Source organism: Parasteatoda tepidariorum, chromosome 3 (genome assembly GCF_982258835.1).
Source record: "Parasteatoda tepidariorum strain Cologne lab strain chromosome 3, Ptep-v5.0, whole genome shotgun sequence".
In the NCBI taxonomy this organism is placed as follows: Eukaryota; Metazoa; Arthropoda; class Arachnida; order Araneae; family Theridiidae; genus Parasteatoda; species Parasteatoda tepidariorum.
In genome coordinates, this window is record NC_141757.1 from 100100334 (window position 1) to 100122589 (window position 22256).

A 22256-nucleotide genomic window follows, 5' to 3' on the forward strand; every position below is an offset into this window, starting at 1 on the left:
TGTTTAAAAGAAGAATTCTCATTCCAAGACGTAAGAACTGTCATTTGAAAAAAGAAACGTTATTAAACACTTCTTACCTTGTGAACAATATATATAATTTGTAAAATGAACTTAATCTCGCTGCTCGAACAATGTGCACCATCATACTGATGGTGCACGGCTTGCACCAAAAGGAAATAGTAATAAACAAATAAAAAGAGGCCAAATCGGGACTGCCAAAAAGCGGGCTTTTTCATAATTTAGCAACCATGTCACCTTTTTTTTTAACAATACATCTCTAAATAACTAAAGCAAGTTGTCAACTCCAACTTACCAGAATGTTTTTATTTCCAATGCAGCAGGCGATACAGACATTATCCTAACGCCGTACAGAGATCAAAAGAAAAGAAAAATACAAATACAGAAAGAGATGAAATATACAAAATGCAAAAGCAAAACATCAAACACAAAAATTAAATCAAGAATTTAAATTGAACAAAAGGCCTCTGGACTCCCAGTATCGGGAGTAGATGAAGTTCTTTAACTTACCAGAATTACATAGTATCATTAATATCTTATGAAATACGGAAGATTTGAGCTCAGAAACTATATTTTTCATTCTTTTTTTTAAATACAAAATTACCTGTTTGAAAATGTCGCCTCCCAGAATAAGCTGCTCTAAGCAGCTGTAGATTTTCCAACCGGAAGTAGAGCACGTCAAGAGATCGAGATGGTTGTTATTTACATCTGTACTGAAAATACCATCCATAGTGACCATATTGAAAACAAAATCCAGTTTGTACTAGTATAATAATGCGAAACTTCTAAGCAGCAGTAAAGTAAAAAAAAAAGTTTAAAAACTTCTTTTTCCCCCATCTAGTTTAGAAAGGAAAAAAAAAGAATATTTTTGTCTGACCTAATACGGTAAGCCAGGGACTCATCACTTTTCAGAGACGTAAGCAGAATGAGATAATTTTTTTGATAAAATAGAAAATTAGGAACTTTTTTTAAACTCTTGAACGTTTATCGGATAGAGCGTTCGCCTTCCAATGAGGTGAACCGGGTTCGAATCCCGGCGATGGCTAGTCGACACGAATTCCGCATCAGGCTTGCACCAACCAGAGTTGTGACGTGAAAGATCCTCAGTGGTAGACGAATCATGGGTTAGAGTCCCCTTGTCGTCAGGCTAACCGTGGGAGGCTCTCGTGGTCTTCCTTTCCATGTAACGCAAATGCGGGTTAGTTCGGTTAGTTCCATCAAAAAGTGCTCCACGGAGGCAAATTTCTCGCAATACTTGATCCAGAAGTTCCCTTGTCTTCTGGATTGAGTTCAAAATTACAAGGCTGCGTAGTTGAACATTAGTAGTCGTAAATCCAAAAATTGTTTCGGCTTTTCAACGACGGCTATAAAGAAACGAAAGAAAGAAAAAAAAACGTTTATTCACTTTAAAGTTCAAATAATTATCTCGCGATTGCATTGAATGTTGAATTAAAGCTTTGCTTTAATTTTACGCATTCCACTTGAACATATTCAAACTGAGTTATTTTTTTTTTACTTTCTTCTATAGGCCAATATTTACTAAATAAGAATTAAATTAAAATAAAATTAAATTAAAATAAAAATTGAATTAAAATAAAAATTAAATTAAAATAAAAATTGAATTAAAATAAAAAATTAAATTAAAATAAAAATAAATATTAAGCTAAAATAAAAATTAAATTAAAAATTAAATTAAATTCTTCACTACAAAATAAAACTTTATTAATCTATAATAATAAAATGTAGAGTTTGCGTGCTTGCCCCTCTCTCTCTTATCACTCTCGAAATTTGGACAGTGGATGAAAAGGATAGTTTTGGCTTCTTAATAAAATATTCTGATAGGTTTGGCATTAGCACTTATTTTAAATTAAACCATAAACGGTTCTATTTTTTAGAAATACTTTAAACGTAAAATTATCGATATTTGCTAGCTTATAGCTCTTATTATTTAACAAAGGAGTTTATTGCACCTTCTTTATTAATTATTTATTATTCGTTGAGTAAGATAAAATAAATGATCAATGTGAACATAGTATGTCCCGCAGCGGACTGATCGTTAAGACACGGTTCCCAGAAGATCACCGAAGTCAAGCATCACTGGCTGCGGTCAGTGTGCGGGTGGGTGACCACTTGGATCAGTCTGCGTAGGGACCGGGGGTGTGCGGTATTGGCCCTCGTTAAACTGTGTTGCCGTAAAGTGCTCGACTTCGCGCGCAGGTCGTCGGGCTACCGAAGCGGGGGTGCCATCCCCTCCGCAGAGGATCAAAATTGTGATGGCATGTCTTCGGATCATTCTCCGGGATGTTTCCCAGACCATCGCCAATAACCCATTGTGCAGCTCTAGTGCGACGTAAATTAACAACAGCAACAACAACAGTGAACATAGTATCAAGCGTGGACTACGCCACCTTGTTAGCATTTCTAAAGTTATGTGAAACCACGTGTTTATTTTGTTATGAGTTATGCTTTTAAAATGTTTTTCGATAAAACTAAATATTTTGAAATCAACGGTGTTTAAAATAAAATAAAGAATAACTAAAACGAAAAATTATTGGAGAAACAATACGAATTTGTTTACGAGAAGCGTAAAAATTTGCGTTACTACAATTGACCGCAATGATACTTAATTAAATTTTACAATAGGCAACCAAATAAATAGAAATGATATAATAGCGACACCCATCATATTTTATTTTAGGTCCTTTATTTTCATTTTCTTTCCTGGAAGTTCGTAACTAACAACGTTGTGTTGATAATCTTTTTCGATAATCTTTTCTTTTTTGTTGTTGATAATCTTCGTAAAATAAAATAACTGAATTATTCGAAACGAGAAGTTTCTAAGACAGCAGTTATTTAGAATAACTTAAGAACATTTCACTATGTACAAAAAAGAAAGAAATTAATGGAACTAGGTATTCCGGGGCTCCGTATTCTGTACCTATTTAAATTACATCGCTGTGCAGATTTAATATAGATACAATTTCAAGAGGTTTTTTACGTGCCCTTGAAAGGAATAAGATGAAAAGAAAATCGCATGATTTTGGCAAATGTTGACTATCGTGAGTTGGCCTAGAGCGACAACATCATGTCAAATGTTTCTGAGTCTTTATTTTGATGAGATGAACTACTAAAAATTTGTTTTGCTCTATCTAACTACCTATTAAACTACCTATGTGGAAGTCAACTTTATACGATAATTGCTCCACAGGAAATATCAAGTAAAGCGCAATTTTTAAAATAATAATCGCTTGCTATTTTCCACCTTCTTCAACTATGAGACCGGTTTGCTGCAAATGACCATTTTCCACTCTGAGAACTTGTTAATTGAGTGTTTGAATAAAAATTAAAATGTAAGTAAAGGTCAAATCCATATTTTTCTTTTGAAAATTACGTAAATATTTTGAAATTGAAGCGAAGATTACAACAGTTATAATAATTTAACATGTTATTTCATGTATCTTTATGGCGAAAGAATTTTCGTAAAACTGTCCTATACTCTGTTGCAAGGTAAGTAAAAACCATTACCCCTATGGAGGGAGCCTGTTTGCATCTAAGTTCACGTTAAATAGATGTCAAGTTCCCAGCGCGAACGTATATTGACATCGCCAACTCTTGAAACCACGTTGCACACACTTCTTTTTGCTTGCTTTTTTAAATCATGTGAAATGCGGAAAACAAAACTTAACTTTCTCAATTATCAATTAACAAATAAGAAGAATTAGTAAAAATGATATCTGAAATATCGTAAAAAAATAAACACCTTTCTGTTGGCAATTAAAGAAACTGATGAAAGAATAATAAATATTGTTTCTTGCAAACGATTTTCTTCTACAGCGAAGCAAAAATAAAAGTTCTTATCTCGCATTTGATTTGCATAAGACACGTCAATTTTTTGGGTCCAATCAAATCCGATGCTCTTGCAACGTCATATAGTTGTTTCTTCTTCTAGAGCCAACGTTCTCCTTTTCATGGAAATATATCGCCAAGTCTAGGATTCCAGTAAAATTACGATACTAAATTTTTTTAAAATAATTCTATGATATACATTGTAAAAGGTAGCACGGATTAAATTTCTACCTGACGTGTTTCACTTTTAAAAGCTTTTACATTGTTTTGAAATCATATTTCTTTAATTTGATAACGAAATAAAGCGGAACTATATGCAGTCGCGGATGATTACTTAAATCCTATTCCACAAAGGTCTTTTCTTGACTGCCAACGGAGTATAATTTAACCAATGTGCACAGAATTATGTATGAGCAAAATGTAAAGCTTATTAATGGTTTTCAATTTCATCTATGTACATTTTTTGCAACCGTACTGATATTTGCGAAAATGATATTGAATTGCCTAACAACAGTACCGAACAATTAACATACTTATTAAATCACCTATGTGGAAGTACAACTTTATGGAATAATGGATTAACTATCCACGCGTAGCTCCAAATAAAGCGGTATTTTAATAACAGAATGGGCCCGATATGATATTTCTATCTTCCTTCAGTTGGTGCTATGAAACCGATATGTTACAGATAACAATTTTCCACTCTGAAAACTCGTGTTAATTAAATGCAAATCTAGCCACTGTGTTAAATTTTCATTAATGCTCACCAAAGCTTTTCCTCGATAATTGGTTTACCCCCCGCTTTTCACCCCAACCCCCCATTCCGTGTCTCAGGAGTAAAGGGGTGGGACAAGACAGATATCGAAGTCATCAAGAGGTGTTCGGAGGAATTTCCTTTTTATTCGAAAGTCTTTCCATTATTTTACAGCTGTGACGTGTGGTAGACAGCGAGTAAGGAGTTTGAGGTAGAGTACATTTTTTTTCTTCTTTTAGCCAAGTTCCTATTTTAGTCTTTTTTCTTTTCGTTGTTCGGTAACGTAATCTAATGTTTGTTTTCGTTCTTTTCTTTTCTTCATCAATTTTTGAAGTTCTTTAGTGTTCTTTGAAGATGGTATCGATGACTTTTTTTTTCCCAGCAATGTTTTCAAATCTGGAAAAGCTAACCCGTTTTATTTTTTTTTAACAACCTAAAGTATATTTTTTTCCGATATTAGGTTTCGGTTATTAGTCATTGAGACTTTCTATGATGAAGTTAATTGATGAGGTGTGCCGTGCTGAGCACATAAGTTCCCTTAAATTTAATTCTGAAAAAAAAATTCCGAATTTTAAATCTTTTTAGTTTTTTGTTCGTGTCTACTTTATTGGCGTCGAATAGACTTAAAATTTTGACAAAATAATCTTTAGTAAATATAGAGTTGACTTTTTCAAGTTTTCAAGTCGTATGTGCCAAAAAATAGTTTTTTGATTTTTATAGTTGCTGAGAAATTTTTTTCTTTCAATTTGATTGGAAAATAAAACTTAACAAAAACATCATTGTCTTTTAGATAGAATGCCAACTTTTTAAGAAAAATAATTTATTTTCGTTAGGCTTAACAAAATCATAAAGCTGTGAACGTGTTGCTTGGACTGTTTGATGTTGGGCCAAAGGAAATTCTGAAAGTCTATTGTATCGTGGACCAGTCTTTAGATTGTACTTCGAACCATTTGATTACGAAAAATAACCTACTTTTGTTAGGCTTAACAAAATCATAAAACTGTGAACGTGTTGCTTACATTGTTTGATGTTGGGCCAAAGGAAATTCTAAAAGTGTATTGTATCGTGGACCAGTCTTTGGATTGTACTTAGAACCATTTGATTACGAAAAATAACCTACTTTTGTTAGGCTTAACAAAATCATAAAGATGTGAACGTGTTGCTTAGATTGTTTGATGTTGGGCCAAAGGAAGTCCTAAAAGAGTATTGTATAATGGATCAGTCTTTGGATTGGTACTTTGGACCATTTGATTACGAAAAATAACCTACTTTTGTTAGGCTTAACAAAAACATAAAACTATATACTGCGCCTTAAGAAAAGAAATTTATTATTGTTAGGTCTAACAAAATCAAAAAACTAAATGCTTATTGTAACTTGGACACTTGATTACATCATGTTTATGATTGTGTATTTTGATTTATTTTAGCTAATGCTGGTCACATGAAATAGTTTTTACTGCGCGGATTTTCGAATCTAACTAACTTACATTTTGAAAGAAAATAACTTAAAAATAAGTTTTATCGAGGGAGTAATTTCCAGGAAACAGTGGGCTGAAAAAATAAATCAATCAACAAAGAGAATACCCTAAATAAATTTTGATCTAATAATCGGATCCTAACCTATAATCTTAATGGTTCGTGGAAATGACATCAAATATACTAATTAATTAGTGCAGACGATATTTGAAGTTTCGAAATTGGACACAAAACGTACTTTCTCTGAATAAACATATCTTTCTATTTCACGGGTTCGGATTTCTTACCCCTAAATTATAGGTGGTAGCTGCAATCTGAGAAATTTTGTCCCCATAGTTTGGTCAGGAGAGCTATCCCAAGATCGGTCCCCTAATGTTAAATTAAAGTTTTACATATTTCAACATATCTCGAGAACTTTTTAAGCGAATTGATATGTTTTTGCTCACAATTATAAGATTTGTAAAAGATATTTCCATGCAAGAAATATATTCTAGTAAACATTTATTACTTTAATTATTTGATTTAATAATAGTCGAAAAAAATTTGAATTGTAGGACATAAATTTTTTTTACATCTTTTGAAAGTATTAGATTTCACACGGCAAAATATAAAATTTGAAAGAAATCGTTTGAATAGTTTCTGAGAAATCGAATTTCGAATATACTGCTTTTTTAAAATTCGATTTCACAGAAACAACTCAACCGATTTCGAGTAAATTTTGTATTTTACCATGTACAATTAGTTCCCTTGAAATGATGTAAAAAATTGTATAATAATGAAAATTCAGAATTTTTTTGACCATTATTAAGGAAAATAATAAAAAATTATAAATTTTTATTCAAATTTATTTTCTGAATGGAATTATCTTCGGATCAGCAAATTTTATAATTGTGCGCAAAAATATTTCAATTTGCCTGAAAAGTTTAATAGATGTGTCAAAATAAGCATAAAGTAAAGTTAGCATAAAGGGGTACAAACTTTGGGCCGCTCTCCTGACCTAACGATTAGGACTATTATTTAAACTATTAGTTTCTAAACCACCCTTAATAATGTTATTGGAAATTTAAATGATGTATTGATTAGTTTAGCATATCGGCATTATTAGTTTCAAAATCTACTAAAATTTATTTTCGAGGTTTTTACACTCTGAAAATGTTCTAATCCACTTCTAAGAAACGGGATGTGTTTTGAGATACCGAGATTTATACAGTTTTTCATTTCTTAAATGGTAAAGTCCGTTGTTGACATAAATAAAAGCAATTTTCGTAGAGCAATAAAAGAAAGCAAAGTAATATTTGTGTGAGTGTTTTTAATCTATAGAAGAAAATGAAAATAAATAATAAAAAAAAGTTTTTCTTGAGAGTAGGACAGAAAGTGGGCAATCGCTCTCTGGAGAAATATTTAAGTGTCGAAAAAGGATCGTTCTTCCAAAAGTTCAGTGAATGATCCCTCGAGAGTATTTTTTTCTCCACTTCTCTTTTTTTTCTGAGTGGAGAAGAAAATGACAAAAGCTGCTCTTCTTCTTAAATCATTCTTTTTTTTTTTAAACTTAATTATTTCCTTGTTAGGTAATTTAATTTTTATTTTTCTCTCGGCAATTCAGCTCCTGAATATTAATTGCACTTAAATAGCTTGCTTTTCTTATATTTCAAATAAGAAGGAGGGGAAAAAAATTTTCTGCTAGAAAAAGATAGTGAAAGTTAAACAATTTCATTTTCAAAAAATATTTTTATAATAAAATTATTGTTGCCAATTATTACTTTATTTTAATTTTTATCCTTAAAAGAATGTTAGGCTCTTATTAGTTATAGGGATCATATGTTGGCGACTGTTTTTCCGAGCCGTAAAATACCGTCATATATCGGTCCCTATAGTCGATGAATAGGAATTTTAGTAGCCCAAAAATATTGATATTAAACAAGATATAGCGACATTTATCCAATTTAACCAACTTATGATATTTTTGCATAATTCTATATTTTCGAAATCCAAATAAAAATGTACCAAAACTCACCTTTAATAATAATCATCGTACATAATACTCGTGATATTATGTTTTGTTTATAACGTGATATTATCTTTTTGATATTTAATAGGTATTGGTCACGATATTATCGTATTTTATAATTATAGCAATCAATATTAATCACAGTAATATCGTATTCGATAATGATAGTTATTCGGTAATGATAATGATCGCGATATCATTTTTCTGATATGCTTTCGATAATTATCTCGATTTTATGGTATTCGATAATTATAGTAATCAAGAATGTCTAAAATTGAAACAAAGCTGAGATTTCATTAAAACTTAATTATTTTAATTTAAAAAATAATAATCAATTGCAATCAATAAACATATTCACTAATGCAACAATAGAGCAAAGCGAGTATTCCTTGAAGACGAGTTATCTCGTCCGCCGCGATGAAAGAGTTAAGAAGGTATTTTTTCTACACTTAATTTACGATTGCAAACATTGAAACAAACATGTAGTCGAAGGATACCTTTCAGAGGGTTTTCTATCATTAGAAAAATATGATTTTGCGGGTCGCGATGTGCTCTAGTGATCTTTCCCCCCTTTTTATTCCAGACATAGTACAGAATACCGTTTTGTCAGCCAAAGGAACATCAGCCGAGTAACGTAATGTTTTAAATAAATTCGAATATTGTCGAAAATTACTGTGAAAACTATAAAGAAGTTGTTAAATTTATTATTAAATTTAAATAAGTTTTTTTTAAAAATTTATAATTTTTCCCTGTTATAGATGTTTTTAATATCAATTGCCTAACGGTATCTGAACATTATGAACCTCTTCGCCTACCCAAGGCATTGTTTAACGAGTAAGACGCGCCATGCATTTATTTCAAATAAATAAAAAGTGATGGCAAAAATTTTTTACTAGTTATTAGAGTGGTAATGTAGTTTAGGTATCAGGTTAGATTCAGTAACTAATCCACTAAATAAAAAAATTTCAATCATCCACGTAAAATTTTTTCTACCTGTTTTTTATTTGTTTCCTTTTAGTTTGGTATTTAAGCAAATGGGTCCCCAATGGGTTAATACAAACATTTTGAAAAAACAGACTCCACTTTGAACCATAATATTGATACTTTATACCATTATATGATTTAAATTTTGCTGCAACTATAATAAAATATTCACAATAGCTTAAAATTATCTAAGAACATTACAAATCTGATATCCATTATGAATCTTTGCGAATTAATAGCAACACTCTAAAAATAAGTTCAAATTTGAATCATAATATCGGTACCTTAAACCATAATACAGTGGAATATTAATAAGGTACTAAATTGAACCACGTATGTTTTCGTTCAACTTGGCCCATAATATCGTGCAATTAAATTTTCAAAATATGATAATGTGGTTTTAATTCGTATCATATTTATTAAGATTGCAGCAATTTTGTACAATGTTATGGTTGCTCAACACTCTGTTACGGAGCATACGATACCCTGCCAAGCTAAGTACATGCAACGTGTAGAAACAGTTTTCATTAAAAATATGTAACTGATAGGTTTTCTTAAATAAATTTTCACTTACGCAATGTTTTCTAAGTGTAATTAATATAGGGTTATTACACTCCGATAGATTGAAATAATTCAGATTAAAAAAAAAAAAAACTTATCCTTTTGAGATTAAGCCATATTTTATACTTGTTATGTAAGCAAATGATTTAAAGAAACCGAATATATGCCATTAATTTTTTTTTCAAATGACACAGTTAAAGCAGTTAAAAACCTCACAGAACGCAAATATATAATTACTTAAGACCTTAGAAAACTCAAAGAAATATTTTAAAGAATATTTGAAACTCAAACTTCTAAAGTTTTAAAGTCAATAATTCAATTCAACTTTCTGGCGCCTGCTCAGCAAACTTAACGAAGCGAATGTTTTGGATTATCTTTAATATCCTTTTAAACTACAGCAAAATTTTATATCTCTTGGAAGGGAGTGTCCACCGAGTTTAAAGCTTTGCATCAGACAAAAGTATTAGTATTTAACTTATTTACGTAGCGCAATCACATTTTAATTGAAGTTTTCTTCCCTAACGTAGGGATGTGAATTAGCACACTAACATCGACTTTATCCAGACGACTTTTTGAAGAAAAGCTACTAATGTTCCATTAAGACTTTTAGAGTTTAGCGAATTGTTTTCTTTTCTTCGTCTCCCTTTCAGGGACATCTTTAATTGAGAAACGGTCGTCTCTCTTACTTTGTAATCACAAAGGAATTTGAAATATTTAACTGCTGTAATTAAAACTCACAAACTATCTCGACGAGAACAATGAAGATGGAAAAAAAAGGGCAAAAATTCGAATACGACTCCAGAGAAATTCGAATAGTTCTGAAACGTCGTTTGCGCCAGTTTGTTTCCCTTCGTAATTCTTTAGTAATGAGAGTTGAGGAAAAGGCAGTGGCCTCTGGTGGGATTCACTTCTTGGACTCACACACAAAGCAACAGTGTGATGCTCGACGATCGGATGTGTCCCAAGGCGACCGTTGTCCATTGGTGTAGATTCTTGTCTTCAGGTCCTTCTCCTCGCCTCGAACATTTTAGTTTCTTCTTTTTATTTTTGGAAACAAAAGAGAATTTGATGTTTTTTTGTTTGGGTAAATGTGTAATATTCTCATCCTAAACGTGCTTCCCAAAGAGTATTATGGTATAGAATTACACAGCATTTTTTTTTGTATTTCTATTTCATTGAAATTTATTTACTCTTAAAAGAAGAAACACTGAAGATATTTTACTTATTTACGGATATATTATGCTCTCAGAAACATAATATTGGTACCTAAAATCATTATACGCATATATTTGCTGCAACCTTGATAAGATGCTAAGTCGAACTATATTTTAGTACTTCCTGGACTATTTACGTGATACTATTGTTAAACTGGTGCAGAAACACGGTTCAATTTAAACACTTATTAAGGATGCAGTAAATTTGAACGTTATTTGAATCTTATATTTGGTTGTACTAAACTTCTTGTAAAAGATCGTGTATACTTTTTTGTTACGTTTCAAGGTTCAATTTAAATTTTATTTTGTTTATTTTTAAACTGATTTCTGTGAGAGTGTAATTTTAACACCAAAATTTTCTACTTTTATTATAGAAATCTCTTTAATTTCTTTCTCATATGAAAATCCATTGGGAGAAATTTTCAAATGTTATTTTTCCTATTCTACACAACAAAACCTTCATTTATCTTTTTTTGGCGTGGGGAGGGGATGCGTTATGTTTTCTAATGGTCTTTTATCAACGAAAGTGTGTTAAAAACAACTATATTTGTGATAACATCAAGAAAAGGAAAAATCAAAAAAATTATGCCTAACATTCTAAAGAAAACGAGCTATTTTTCGTATTCAAATAATTAAGCCTAAAGTTTTGATTAAAGTAGAAGCATTCATGTCTATGCCTAGATTATCGATGTGGTTAACGAAAAAACTTAAAAAGTCGAACCTTGTAATTTTAATGGCTTAAATTTTTGTGAAAAACTTAAAGTATTATTTTTGCAAATCTAACACCAAGCTAACTTTTTATTTCTTTCTACTTTTTAAATGGATTGTGCTTTGAATGACATCCTATTTGCTAACGGTGGTTCATCTATAAAATCTGATTTTAGAAATTCTATCAGGAAATGATCAAAGTAATTCTAAAAATTCGAATAAGAGGAAATCAACGCAATTCTAATTCAACAGTCAAATCTAAGAATATTTTAAGTATTTAATAAGAGAAAGGAAGGAGAAAAGAAAAAGTTTACATTGCAATTTTAAGCTCAACTATTCAGTTCTTTTTTTTTTTTCATTGCGCATGCGCGTCGTTACTTCTACGTAAGAAGAAAATTGTTACTTGACGGGAACATCCCACCCCCCGTTGGATGTTAGTCCAACATCATCCGGTAGTGGAAGTATGTTAGAGATGGCTCGGCGAAAAGTTCCTCTAGCTGTTTTGACGTCAACCACTCTGACAAGATTGTCTTCTCCAGGATAAGTTTTCACAATTCTAGCCAGATTCCATTGCATTGCTGTCTTACTAGGATCTTTAAGAAGGACTAGTTGATCAACTTTCAGATTTTCTTGTTGACAAGTCCATTTCGAACGTGTTTGTAGTTGACTCAGGTTCATGGCTCCATCTATTCCAAACGCTGTCTTTCAGACGTTGAATCAGGCTCCACCTAGAAGAAAGAGAAAAAGAATCTGGAGCAGTATGATGTTCAGGAAATGACATAATCGGAGCTCCAACTAGAAAGTGTCCTGGTGTCAACGGCTGCAGATCGTTAGGGTCTGATGACATGGGCGAAAGTGGGCGTGAGTTGAGAATACTTTCGATCTGCACTACGAGCGTAGTCAGTTCTTCAAAATTTAGTAAGTTAGATTTTGTGACTTTCAAGAGTATTCTCTTCATGGATTTAATATTAGCTTCCCACAGACCACCAAAGTTAGGAGACGCAGGCGGTGTGAAATGCCACTGAATTCCCTCTTCAGCACTAAATTTCTTCACAGAGTTTGACTGGCAAAGTTCAAGCATTGAGTTCAAAACATTTCTTGCACCTTTGAAGTTAGATGCGTTATCACTCCAAATAATCGACGGTTTTGAACGTCTCGAAATGAACCTTCTCAAACAAGCTAAAAAAGCATCTGTTGTCAAGTCTGAGACAACCTCGAAGTGAGTAGCCTTAGTACTGAAGCAAATAAATATAGCGATGTAAGATTTAATTACAACCTTAGATCTCTTCAAATTAGGTTTTGTTAATATGGGACCAGCAAAGTCTAAACCAACTTTATCAAAGGGTCGTGATGGTACGATCCGATCTTTGGGCAAGTTACCCATCTTTTGATTAATAGTTTGTGTCTTAGTCTTGAAACAAGTCAAGCATTTATGTATGAATCTTCGGACTCTATCTTGTCCAGAAGGTATCCAGTAAAATTGTCTAATCAAATAAAGTGTTGTCTGAACTCCCGAGTGTAATGATTTGTTATGAAAGTGTTCGATGATTAATTGTGTAAGGTGATGAGATTTCGGTAAAAGCATTTGATATTTTTGTGATTCTGTTAACTCGGAGAATTTCAAGCGACCACCAACTCTCATAAGTCCATTGTCGTCCATAAACACATTCAATGATATGATTTTGCTATTTTGAGGAATTGGCTGTTTGTTTTTTAGGCATTTAATCTCAGAGCTAAACTCTATAGATTGCACACATTTTACTAACACCTGTGTAGCATTTCGTAGCTCGAATGTACTTAAATTATCCCTTTTTCTATTTGTATCTTCACAGTTTTTAAGAAATCTTAAGCAATAAGCTGTAATTCTAACCAACCTAGTGAAAGAGGAGTATCGATTAAGGAAATTGTTGATGTTTTCGTTTCTCTCTGCGACGTTTGTGTTTAAAGTTAAAACTTTCCGAATTTCTAGTGTCTCTGGATTTGCAATAAGTTCTTTGTGTGTTTCTAAAGATTTTGGCCACGACGATTCATCTTCTTTCAGCCACAGTGGACCCTGCCACCAAAAGTCGCTGTTTTCTAATTCTGAAACCGAAAGTCCACGTGATATTAAATCAGCTGGATTATCCGTTCCAGGACAGTGAAACCATTCTGAAGGATTACTGTGTTTGTGAATTTCCTGAATTCTGTTCTTTATGAAAATTTTAAACCTATCTGGTGAACCTCTTATCCAAAAGTACGTAATAGACGAATCAGTCCAAAAAATTCGCTCAACTGGAAATTCTAAACCTTCTATGATTTTTTCACTCAGTCTAGCAGATAAAAGTGCTCCCATAAGTTCTAATCTAGGTAAAGAGAGCATCTTTAACGGCGCAACTCGTCCTTTAGAGGCAACAAAACTAGTAATGATGTTTCCATCGTTTAGCTTTACTCTTAGATAGGCAACCGCTCCATAAGCTTTGATGGAAGCATCTGAAAATAGGTGTAACTGGATATTGTCTATATCTTTAGGTAATGCATGTGAGAAATAGTAACGCGGTAATCGAATGTTACTCAATTTCTTTAAATCATCACACCATTTATTAAATGCCTCAATGGTTTTATTTGGTACAACCTCATCCCAATCTAAGCCTAAACACCATATTTCTTGTATCAGGCATTTGATACGAATAGTAAATGGCCCAATGTATCCAATAGGATCAAATATGCGACCTGCAATTTGTAAAATATATCTTTTAGTCCCCTTATTTTTCTTAAGTAATAATTCAACATTTCGAGTATCAAAGTAAAAATAGTCTTCCTTGGGATTCCATGCAACTCCCATGACCTTTGAAGGTATTAAAGTTTGATCAAAAGAATCAGTTATGTCATCTACTTCTAATTTAAGTTCTTTCAACTTGTGAAACAGTTCTGGGGAATTTGTTTTCCATTTTCTCAAACACATGCTAGCATCTTTAAAAATTTCATGACTATCTAAACAAGTAGTCAGAGCACTTTCTACCTCATCTTCGCCTATGAGGCAATCATCAACATACAACGATTTACTTAACAGTTGAACAGTAAGAGGAAATTTCTGTACATACCTCTTCAAGTGATGTTTTATGGTGGCATTAAGTAGAAAAGGAGAAGATGTCACACCAAACAGAACTCTTGTCATCCGGTAGGTCTCATCAGGACTGAAATCGTCTGGGCTTTTGTTCCAAAGAAATCTGGTGTAGTCTCGGTCTTCTTCATCAATTTCAATCCGCAGGAAAGCTTGCTTGATGTCAGCAGTCACAGCTACAGGATGAAGTCTAAATCTAATCAAAAGAAGAAAAAGATCAGGTAATAAATTAAGTCCAGTATACAAGCATTGGTTTAGTGAAATCTGTCCAGCAGAATGCGATGATGCATCAAAGACGACTCGTAATCTACTTGTACTCTTGTCATTTCTGACCACAGCTCTGTGAGGCAAGTAGAAGCAATTCTCTTCATTCAAAGTTTCGTTTTCCTTTGTAACAGGCTCTATAATGTGCTCTTTTTGATAATCTTCTAAAACTTTGTTGTATTCAAAAAAATAGACTGGATCGTTGATGAAAGATTTTTTCAAAGACTGAAATCTTCTACTGGCGACTACCTTATTATTATGTAACATACTCTTTAATTCAGGTTTCCAGGGCAACTTCACTTTGTAGCGATTATTTGCATATGAAATTCCTTCTTCAAAATTTTTCATTATCTCCTTTTCAACATTATCTTTAGTTTCTGAGTCCACATTAATCCCTAAGTTTTCCAGCTCCCAAAATTCTCTTAGTTGATCGGAGATGGATTTTTCTTCGACGATAATTTTGAAGCTACATAGATCTTTATGAATGCTTCCTTGTCCCTGAAGACACCAGCCAAAAATGGTTTCTGAAGCTACCAGTTTATCGTTCAATCTTCTAATTCTACCACTGACAATGTCAAAATAAAAATCAGCTCCAACTAAAATTTCTATCTTATTTTCTTTAGAGTCATAGGAATCAGCTAACTGTAAGCCTCTCAACTGCTTATATGCTTTTTGAATGTTGGTATCAGGTGCTGGTAAATTAGTAGCAGATATTTGATCGGTGACTAGAGCTTCAAGTTCAATATTTAAAGAAGGTTGATCCCTATTAGCTAATCTGATTTTAACAACATCATAAATTTTCTCTTGAGCTCCATCAGCTCCGAAGGCATAAACAGATAAGGTTTCCGATCTTACAATGGGAAGTTTTAATCTTTTTGAAACTTCTTCTAAAACGAATGTTCGCATGGATCCATTATCTAATAATATTCTAACAGGTGAAGTTTCTTCATTTAATGATGATTTAATCATAGCGGTACATGTTTGCAAATAAATTCCAATAGTGGATTTAATCAACGAATCAGTTTTATAAACTTCATGGCATTGCGAAATAGCAGTAACAATTTTAGTTTCGTTTTTATCCTCAGCTTTACCAAATTGATAGCAAATTGTTCTGTTGTGTTTATGATTACATATATCGCAAAATGTCCTTTTCTTACAGTCTCTAATTCTATGATTCTTTTGAAGGCACAAAGAGCAACGAGCTTGTTTTCTTAACAAATCCTTTTTTTCATCAATATTTACATTGTTGCAGTGTTCCGAACTATGAGTTTCTTTACAAAAGATACAATTACTTTCTGTGACAGGAGCTAAATACTCTACTGTTTTGTTTACATTTGAATTGAAAGGGCGATTTTGATTTCGAGGTGACTCACGCGAATTGCCAAATTGTTGTTTTGCGACAGTATTATGATTAATGAAGTTTTTCTTTCTATCTACCCTCGAGTTTTGGAATGAAACAGATTCCCTACATTCTATTTCAATTTTTAGAAAATTTATCAGTTCCATTACATCAAAATCACTTAGATTTGCTTTATCTAATTTTCTACGGTTAAAGCTTAAAGCTAATTCTTCAGGAATTAATTTAATCAAAATGGGGTACAATAAATGTCCATACATTCCGGAAGTTACTTTTAAAGAGTCCAAACTTCGAATTTGTACTTCACAAGTGTCATATAGTTTTCTTAATCCTAAAACATTATTAGCATCTTTAACAGGATAGAGATTTAACAATTTGTTCATATGAGCATTTATAACTAATTCATCTCTACCGAATCTTTCTTTTAATAGTTTAACAGCTTTTCCATAATTTTCCTCAGAAAGCGAAAACCCATTAACAACATTAGCTGCAGCACCTCCTAAAAGTGATTTTAAATACGAGAATTTGTCTATTACAGATAATGTTTCATTTTTATCAATTGTACTTTGAAATTGATTCCAGAATTCTATCCAAACACACGGATCTCCATAATATTTTTCTATCGATAATTTAGGAAGTTTAACATTATTATTTATTTTCCGATTCAAAACTTCTGTGGCTATAGTATTGTTGGAATGTTCTTGTGCCTGAATTAAATTTACCTTATCATAATTATTAGCAGATGCATTACGAAGAAAGGATTTTATCTTAGAAGAAAGTTTCGAATTCCATAAAATAATTTTCTGACCATATTCCATTGCAGATTCAATTTCTGCATCAAAATCATTTTCATCTACAATTAGAGATTGTATAGTATTATCTAAATCATTTATTTGTTTTAATCTACTAGTCAAAAAATCTAAATGTTGTTCTAGTTCAGTATCAGTATTTATTTCATCAAATTCTTGTTCTAATTTGTTAATATATTTTGTTATGCTAGAACGCAAAACGCCTCTAATTTTTCTCTGTTTAGTTAATTCTTCCATATTTTAAAAATTCTTATCAACACTAATAATCAAATTTATAATTTGTATGATGTTTCAATATTTAGTAAATATGTAAACAAATACTGCATCACACAATCAAAACAAAGCAACTTTCTACAAAACAACTAACAACTGCTTTAAATTTGAAGCATCAAATTATCTAAATCTTCATATAGATCAAATTATCAAATATTCCTACCTTTCTTTTCTTTACACTTCCTGATCAATCCGAAATCGAAACAATCTATAACAACAAGAATGTTGTTTCGCGGCGTATGCACCAAAAATGCTAACGGTGGTTCATCTATAAAATCTGATTTTAGAAATTTTATCAGGAAATGATCAAAGTAATTCTCAAAATTCGAATAAGAGGAAATCAACGCAATTCTAATTCAACAGTCAAATCTAAGAATATTTTAAGTATTTAATAAGAGAAAGGGAGGAGAAAAGAAAAAGTTTACATTGCAATTTTTAGCTCAACAGCTACATGAAATTCTAAACATCGAATGAATATTAATATTCAGTTCTTTTTTTGTTTTTGGCAGTGCGCATGCGCGTCGTTACTTCTACGTAAGAAGAAAATTGTTACTTGACGGGAACACTATTACCATAAGATTAATAACATTGAGATTTGTAAACAAACATCGAGAAAAATAAAATGAAAAACTACAATTCAAGATGGCAAAAAAAAGGAACTAACACGAAAGCTGTATTTAAATATTTAGAAAACATAGAAATTTGGGGACATTTACATGGATTAAAAATTTTTGTTTACATATATGTGTACATATATGTACATATATGTGCCTATATCCTTGAAAATGACAAAGAACAATTCAAAAATACACACAGCATAATTTAAATGATTCAAATGTTTAGGGAAAAACACAAAAATTTCTAAACGTTTCCAAGTGCTTTTTTCCAATCTAATATAAAAAATAATTTATTTTCCATCATCAGATTTAAAAGCATTGTGCCGTTAAATTTGTCATCAAAAATGTGTATATAATGTGGAGATTTGTTAAACAAATATCGAGAAAACAGAAATTAAATTTCGATTTCAAGAAGGCGAATGGAGCTGTATTTAAATAGTTATAAGAAAAATTTTGATCAAGCAAATACATACACACATGCTGATATTTTCGATAAGTACAAAGAAGGAATCAAAAAATAAAATTATAATGCCTCAAATTTTTGGAGAAAAAAGTTTTAAAAGTTATCGAGTGCTATATTTACCAATTGTTATAGCAAATAACTTATCTATTTTTGAAAGTTTGAATTTGTCATTAAAAGTTTGTTAATAATATGAAGATTTGTTAAACAACGAATATCGATAAAATAGAAATCAAACATTAAACTTGAAATCAAAGATGGCGGGGTAAACTGCATATAGATCCAACGAAAACTTTGAAGAAAGTAAACGTATACAAGTATGCCTGTATCCCTAAAGTGATTTAAGGACAAATAAAACGCTTCGTGTCTAGCAAAGGAATTTATTTTGTCGAAAATATAGCATATATATTTAATCCCCATTCTTATAAAAAAGTATCAAGAGTAACTTACGAGTAAATGAATTCATTTTCATTATCTTTAAATAAACACGAGTGATTATGTTATGATTCCTATTAAAGTTCCTTTCCCTCCATTTGAATTGAAATTCACCTTATCTCATGCATCCCAGGTGAATCATAATTGTTCTCGAGAAAAATTTAATTTAATTATCTCGAGCAAACTTTCGTACGAATTTTTTTTAGAGCGCGATGATAACCATTGGCGATATTTTTCCCTTGCTGTAAAATGAAATGAAAAATGTAAACATGCTAAATTAATTAAATAGGATTATTAAAACTCTTTTTGTATATCTAGCTGCGATGGTTTTAATTGGCGTTTTGAAAAAATGTGATACGCAATTCCCGGCGTTTAAAGTGTAACTAGTTAGGATCTAGAGAAAGCTTAGCAGAGCAAATGTTTTCTCAAATTTAATAATCTCTCCTAATTGGCAAATTACTCAGAGAATTTGAGGAATAATGCAAATGCGCGTAGTATATTATATATGCTTCTGTGCTAAAAAAAAGGATAAATAAATAAAAGAAAAATTATTTGGAGATGAAATTTAAATGTTTTACGAAACTAATAAAATTGATCCTTCTTAATGCTTTTTTTGTTTGATTTTTTTTCTTCAGAATATATAAAATAAAATATAGTTAACGTGTTACTTGATTTTGATTTTAAATATTAAATTAACTCACCATATTGCTTGAAACTTGAATTTTTTTCGACACAAATTTTCTACTTTAAAGAACTTTTTGCTATTCATCTATCGAGAATAATACTATGCTATAGAATATTGAATGCTATTTATCAATCGAGAATAATGCTATGCTGTGGAATATAGAATGCTATTTATCTATCGAGAAAAATGAATACTATTTATGTAATCGAGAATAACTAATATTTTAAGTTGTTAACGAAGGCTGAATTTCCTAAAATTTGGCTTTGACTGTAACTTCATAGAGTGCGCAAAATTAGCTGGAGATTTGAATAACTTTTAATTTAATAATCGGATTTTAACGTACTAACATGCAATCTCTGTGCTTCGAGGGATTGGCATAAAAGTTATTTATTAATTAGTACAGACGATATTTTAAGTTACGAAATTAGATTATGAAACTCACTTTCTCGGAATATACACGCCTTTTTTTTCAACGAAATTAAGCTCTTTATCTTCACAATTTGGGTAAAAGCGCAATCTGAAAAATATGGTTCAAATTGTTTAGTCAAGAGAACTGTCGAATGTTTAGACTTCTTCATGTTACTTTGCCATTTTGCGTATTTCGCGATATTTCAGGAACTTTTTAAGCCTATCGGAAATTTTTTGTACGCAATTGTATAGCTCGTTAATTAAAAGATAATGCCAATTCTTTTTTAATAGTTATTAATATTTTTATTGTTTAATTTCATAACTTTTTGTTGTTGTTTTTTTTGTTGTTGCTTTTGGTCTAACAATGCTTTTTTCGATTCGAAAGCTCACGCATCATGCGAAATAACGTCTTTTACCAGAAAGAAAGTTATATTTTATGTTTAGAGTTCGTATTCCATTTCTAGCCAGTGCTGTCTTTTTTGGTATCGAAAATAATGTAAAATTTAAACATAAAAAAAAAAAAATCTAAAAATTAAAAAAAACAAACCTCTTTATGATCCAATTTTTTTTAAATTTTTGAGCAGGTATTCATTGTCTGCATTGTATAACAACTTAACAATCACAAAAATTTTTATATAATAAAAATAATTGATTTATTTCAATTCGCTTTCAGTAGTTGGAAAATCTATTGAGTATACAAAATTTGAACTTTACATTGAGTTTAAGGAACTCATATTGCGGAATTTTTTTATTTTTCTGCCTTCAAGAACATTCTAATAAGAAAGTTTCTCTTCGAAGAATTAGGGTTATATTATATCTTACGAGATGTTTTCATTGGATTATCGCTAAATTGGTCACTAGGATGAGCGATTTTGTTTCATTTATTCAACCAGGGTAGAAGCATCTATATAAGGTAATATTTCCTTCATTTGCTGCACATAGTCGACAACTTTTTGTACGTTATTTCTGTATTTTTATTTTGATATAAAATGCATTTTATTTGAATTATATATATATTTTTTGCTTTTTTTGTTTATGTTATTTTAATGTGTTCTTTTTCTTTCCGAAACCCTTTTATTTTGCAGGTAAATACAACGGGCGTCAAAACAATTTGCCAATTTTCATTGAGGGCATCTTCAAATATATTTTTACTAGATTTACAACAGCTACTTTTTTTTAAAAACTTCTTAAGCAATATGATGAGCCGCAATGGTTCTGGGGATAGAGCGTTCGCCTTCAAATCAGGTGATCCGGGTTCGAATCCCCAGCGGTGGCTGGTCGGAACGAATCCGGCTTGCACCGACCACAGTGCTGACGTGAAATATTCTCTGTGGTAGATGGATCATGGATTAGAATTCCTTTGCCGTCAGGCTAACCGTGGGAGATTCTCGTGGTTACCAAGTAACGCAAATTCGGGTTGGTTCCATCAAAAAGTCCTCAACGAATTTCTCTCGTAAATTTCTTCCAATACTTGATCTAGGAGTTCCCTTCTGGATTAGATTCAAAATTACAAGGCTACGGAGTTGAACATTAGTAGTCGTAAACCCAAAAAATTGGATCAGCTGTTCAACGACGGTAATATTATTAAGCAATATGATCCGCATAAAATATCAAGCATTTTGTACTATGTGCGGCTTTGAGGAGAACTCCTCCAGACTGAAAGTCTGGGGCTGTTTGCTGTACATTTCTAATGGGGGTGAAATGGAAGAAGGACGGTGTCGATTGGTTTACTCACGACGTCCTACGCTAAGATTAAGACAAAACTATTCACTCCACATCCCTATTCGAAGTGACCTTTCCTTGTAACCATAGTACCCGCCATGACGCGAGACGGGTGTCGGGAGGAGTTCTCCTGAAAGCCGCACTATAGGTTGTTTTGAATAAAGCGTGAATGAAGCTAGTTCCTATTTTTGTTTCATGGAGAGTAAAACTAAGCAAATATCCTACAAATTAATCCAGAAGAACGGAGACTCTAAATCATGATCTGTCACTATTGGGGTCATTTTATGTCATCACTGTGGCTACTGATCCAACACTGAGATTTCAAAAATGGTTCACCTTATTGCAAAGCTAGTGCTGTATCCTTTTGCGCTAACATGACAATTTTAAATATAAATATTTTTTTATTTAATTTTATCAACTGTATTACTCAGTTACAATTGTTTGATTCAACAACTTTATTATTTTAAACACAATGAGAAGACTATGAAGCTCTTGGAACAAGAATTAAGATACACTCGCTTCTGTTGAGGTCATTTTCATTGAAATTAACCAACGTT

General features: G+C 31.7%; 1 protein-coding gene across 1 annotated transcript; it reads right to left on the bottom strand.

The window, feature by feature from the left end:
* Nucleotides 1–12182: 12182 nt before the first annotated feature.
* LOC147814111 (uncharacterized) lies at nt 12183–18915 on the bottom strand. The gene is made up of 3 exons (XM_087160206.1): nt 18900–18915; nt 14507–17143; nt 12183–14278 (listed from the first exon to the last, which is right to left on the bottom strand). The coding sequence occupies exons 1-3, from the start codon at nt 18913–18915 to the stop codon at nt 12183–12185; spliced, it is 4749 nt and encodes a 1582-aa protein (XP_087016332.1).
* Between the last annotated feature and the right edge of the window lie 3341 nt (nt 18916–22256).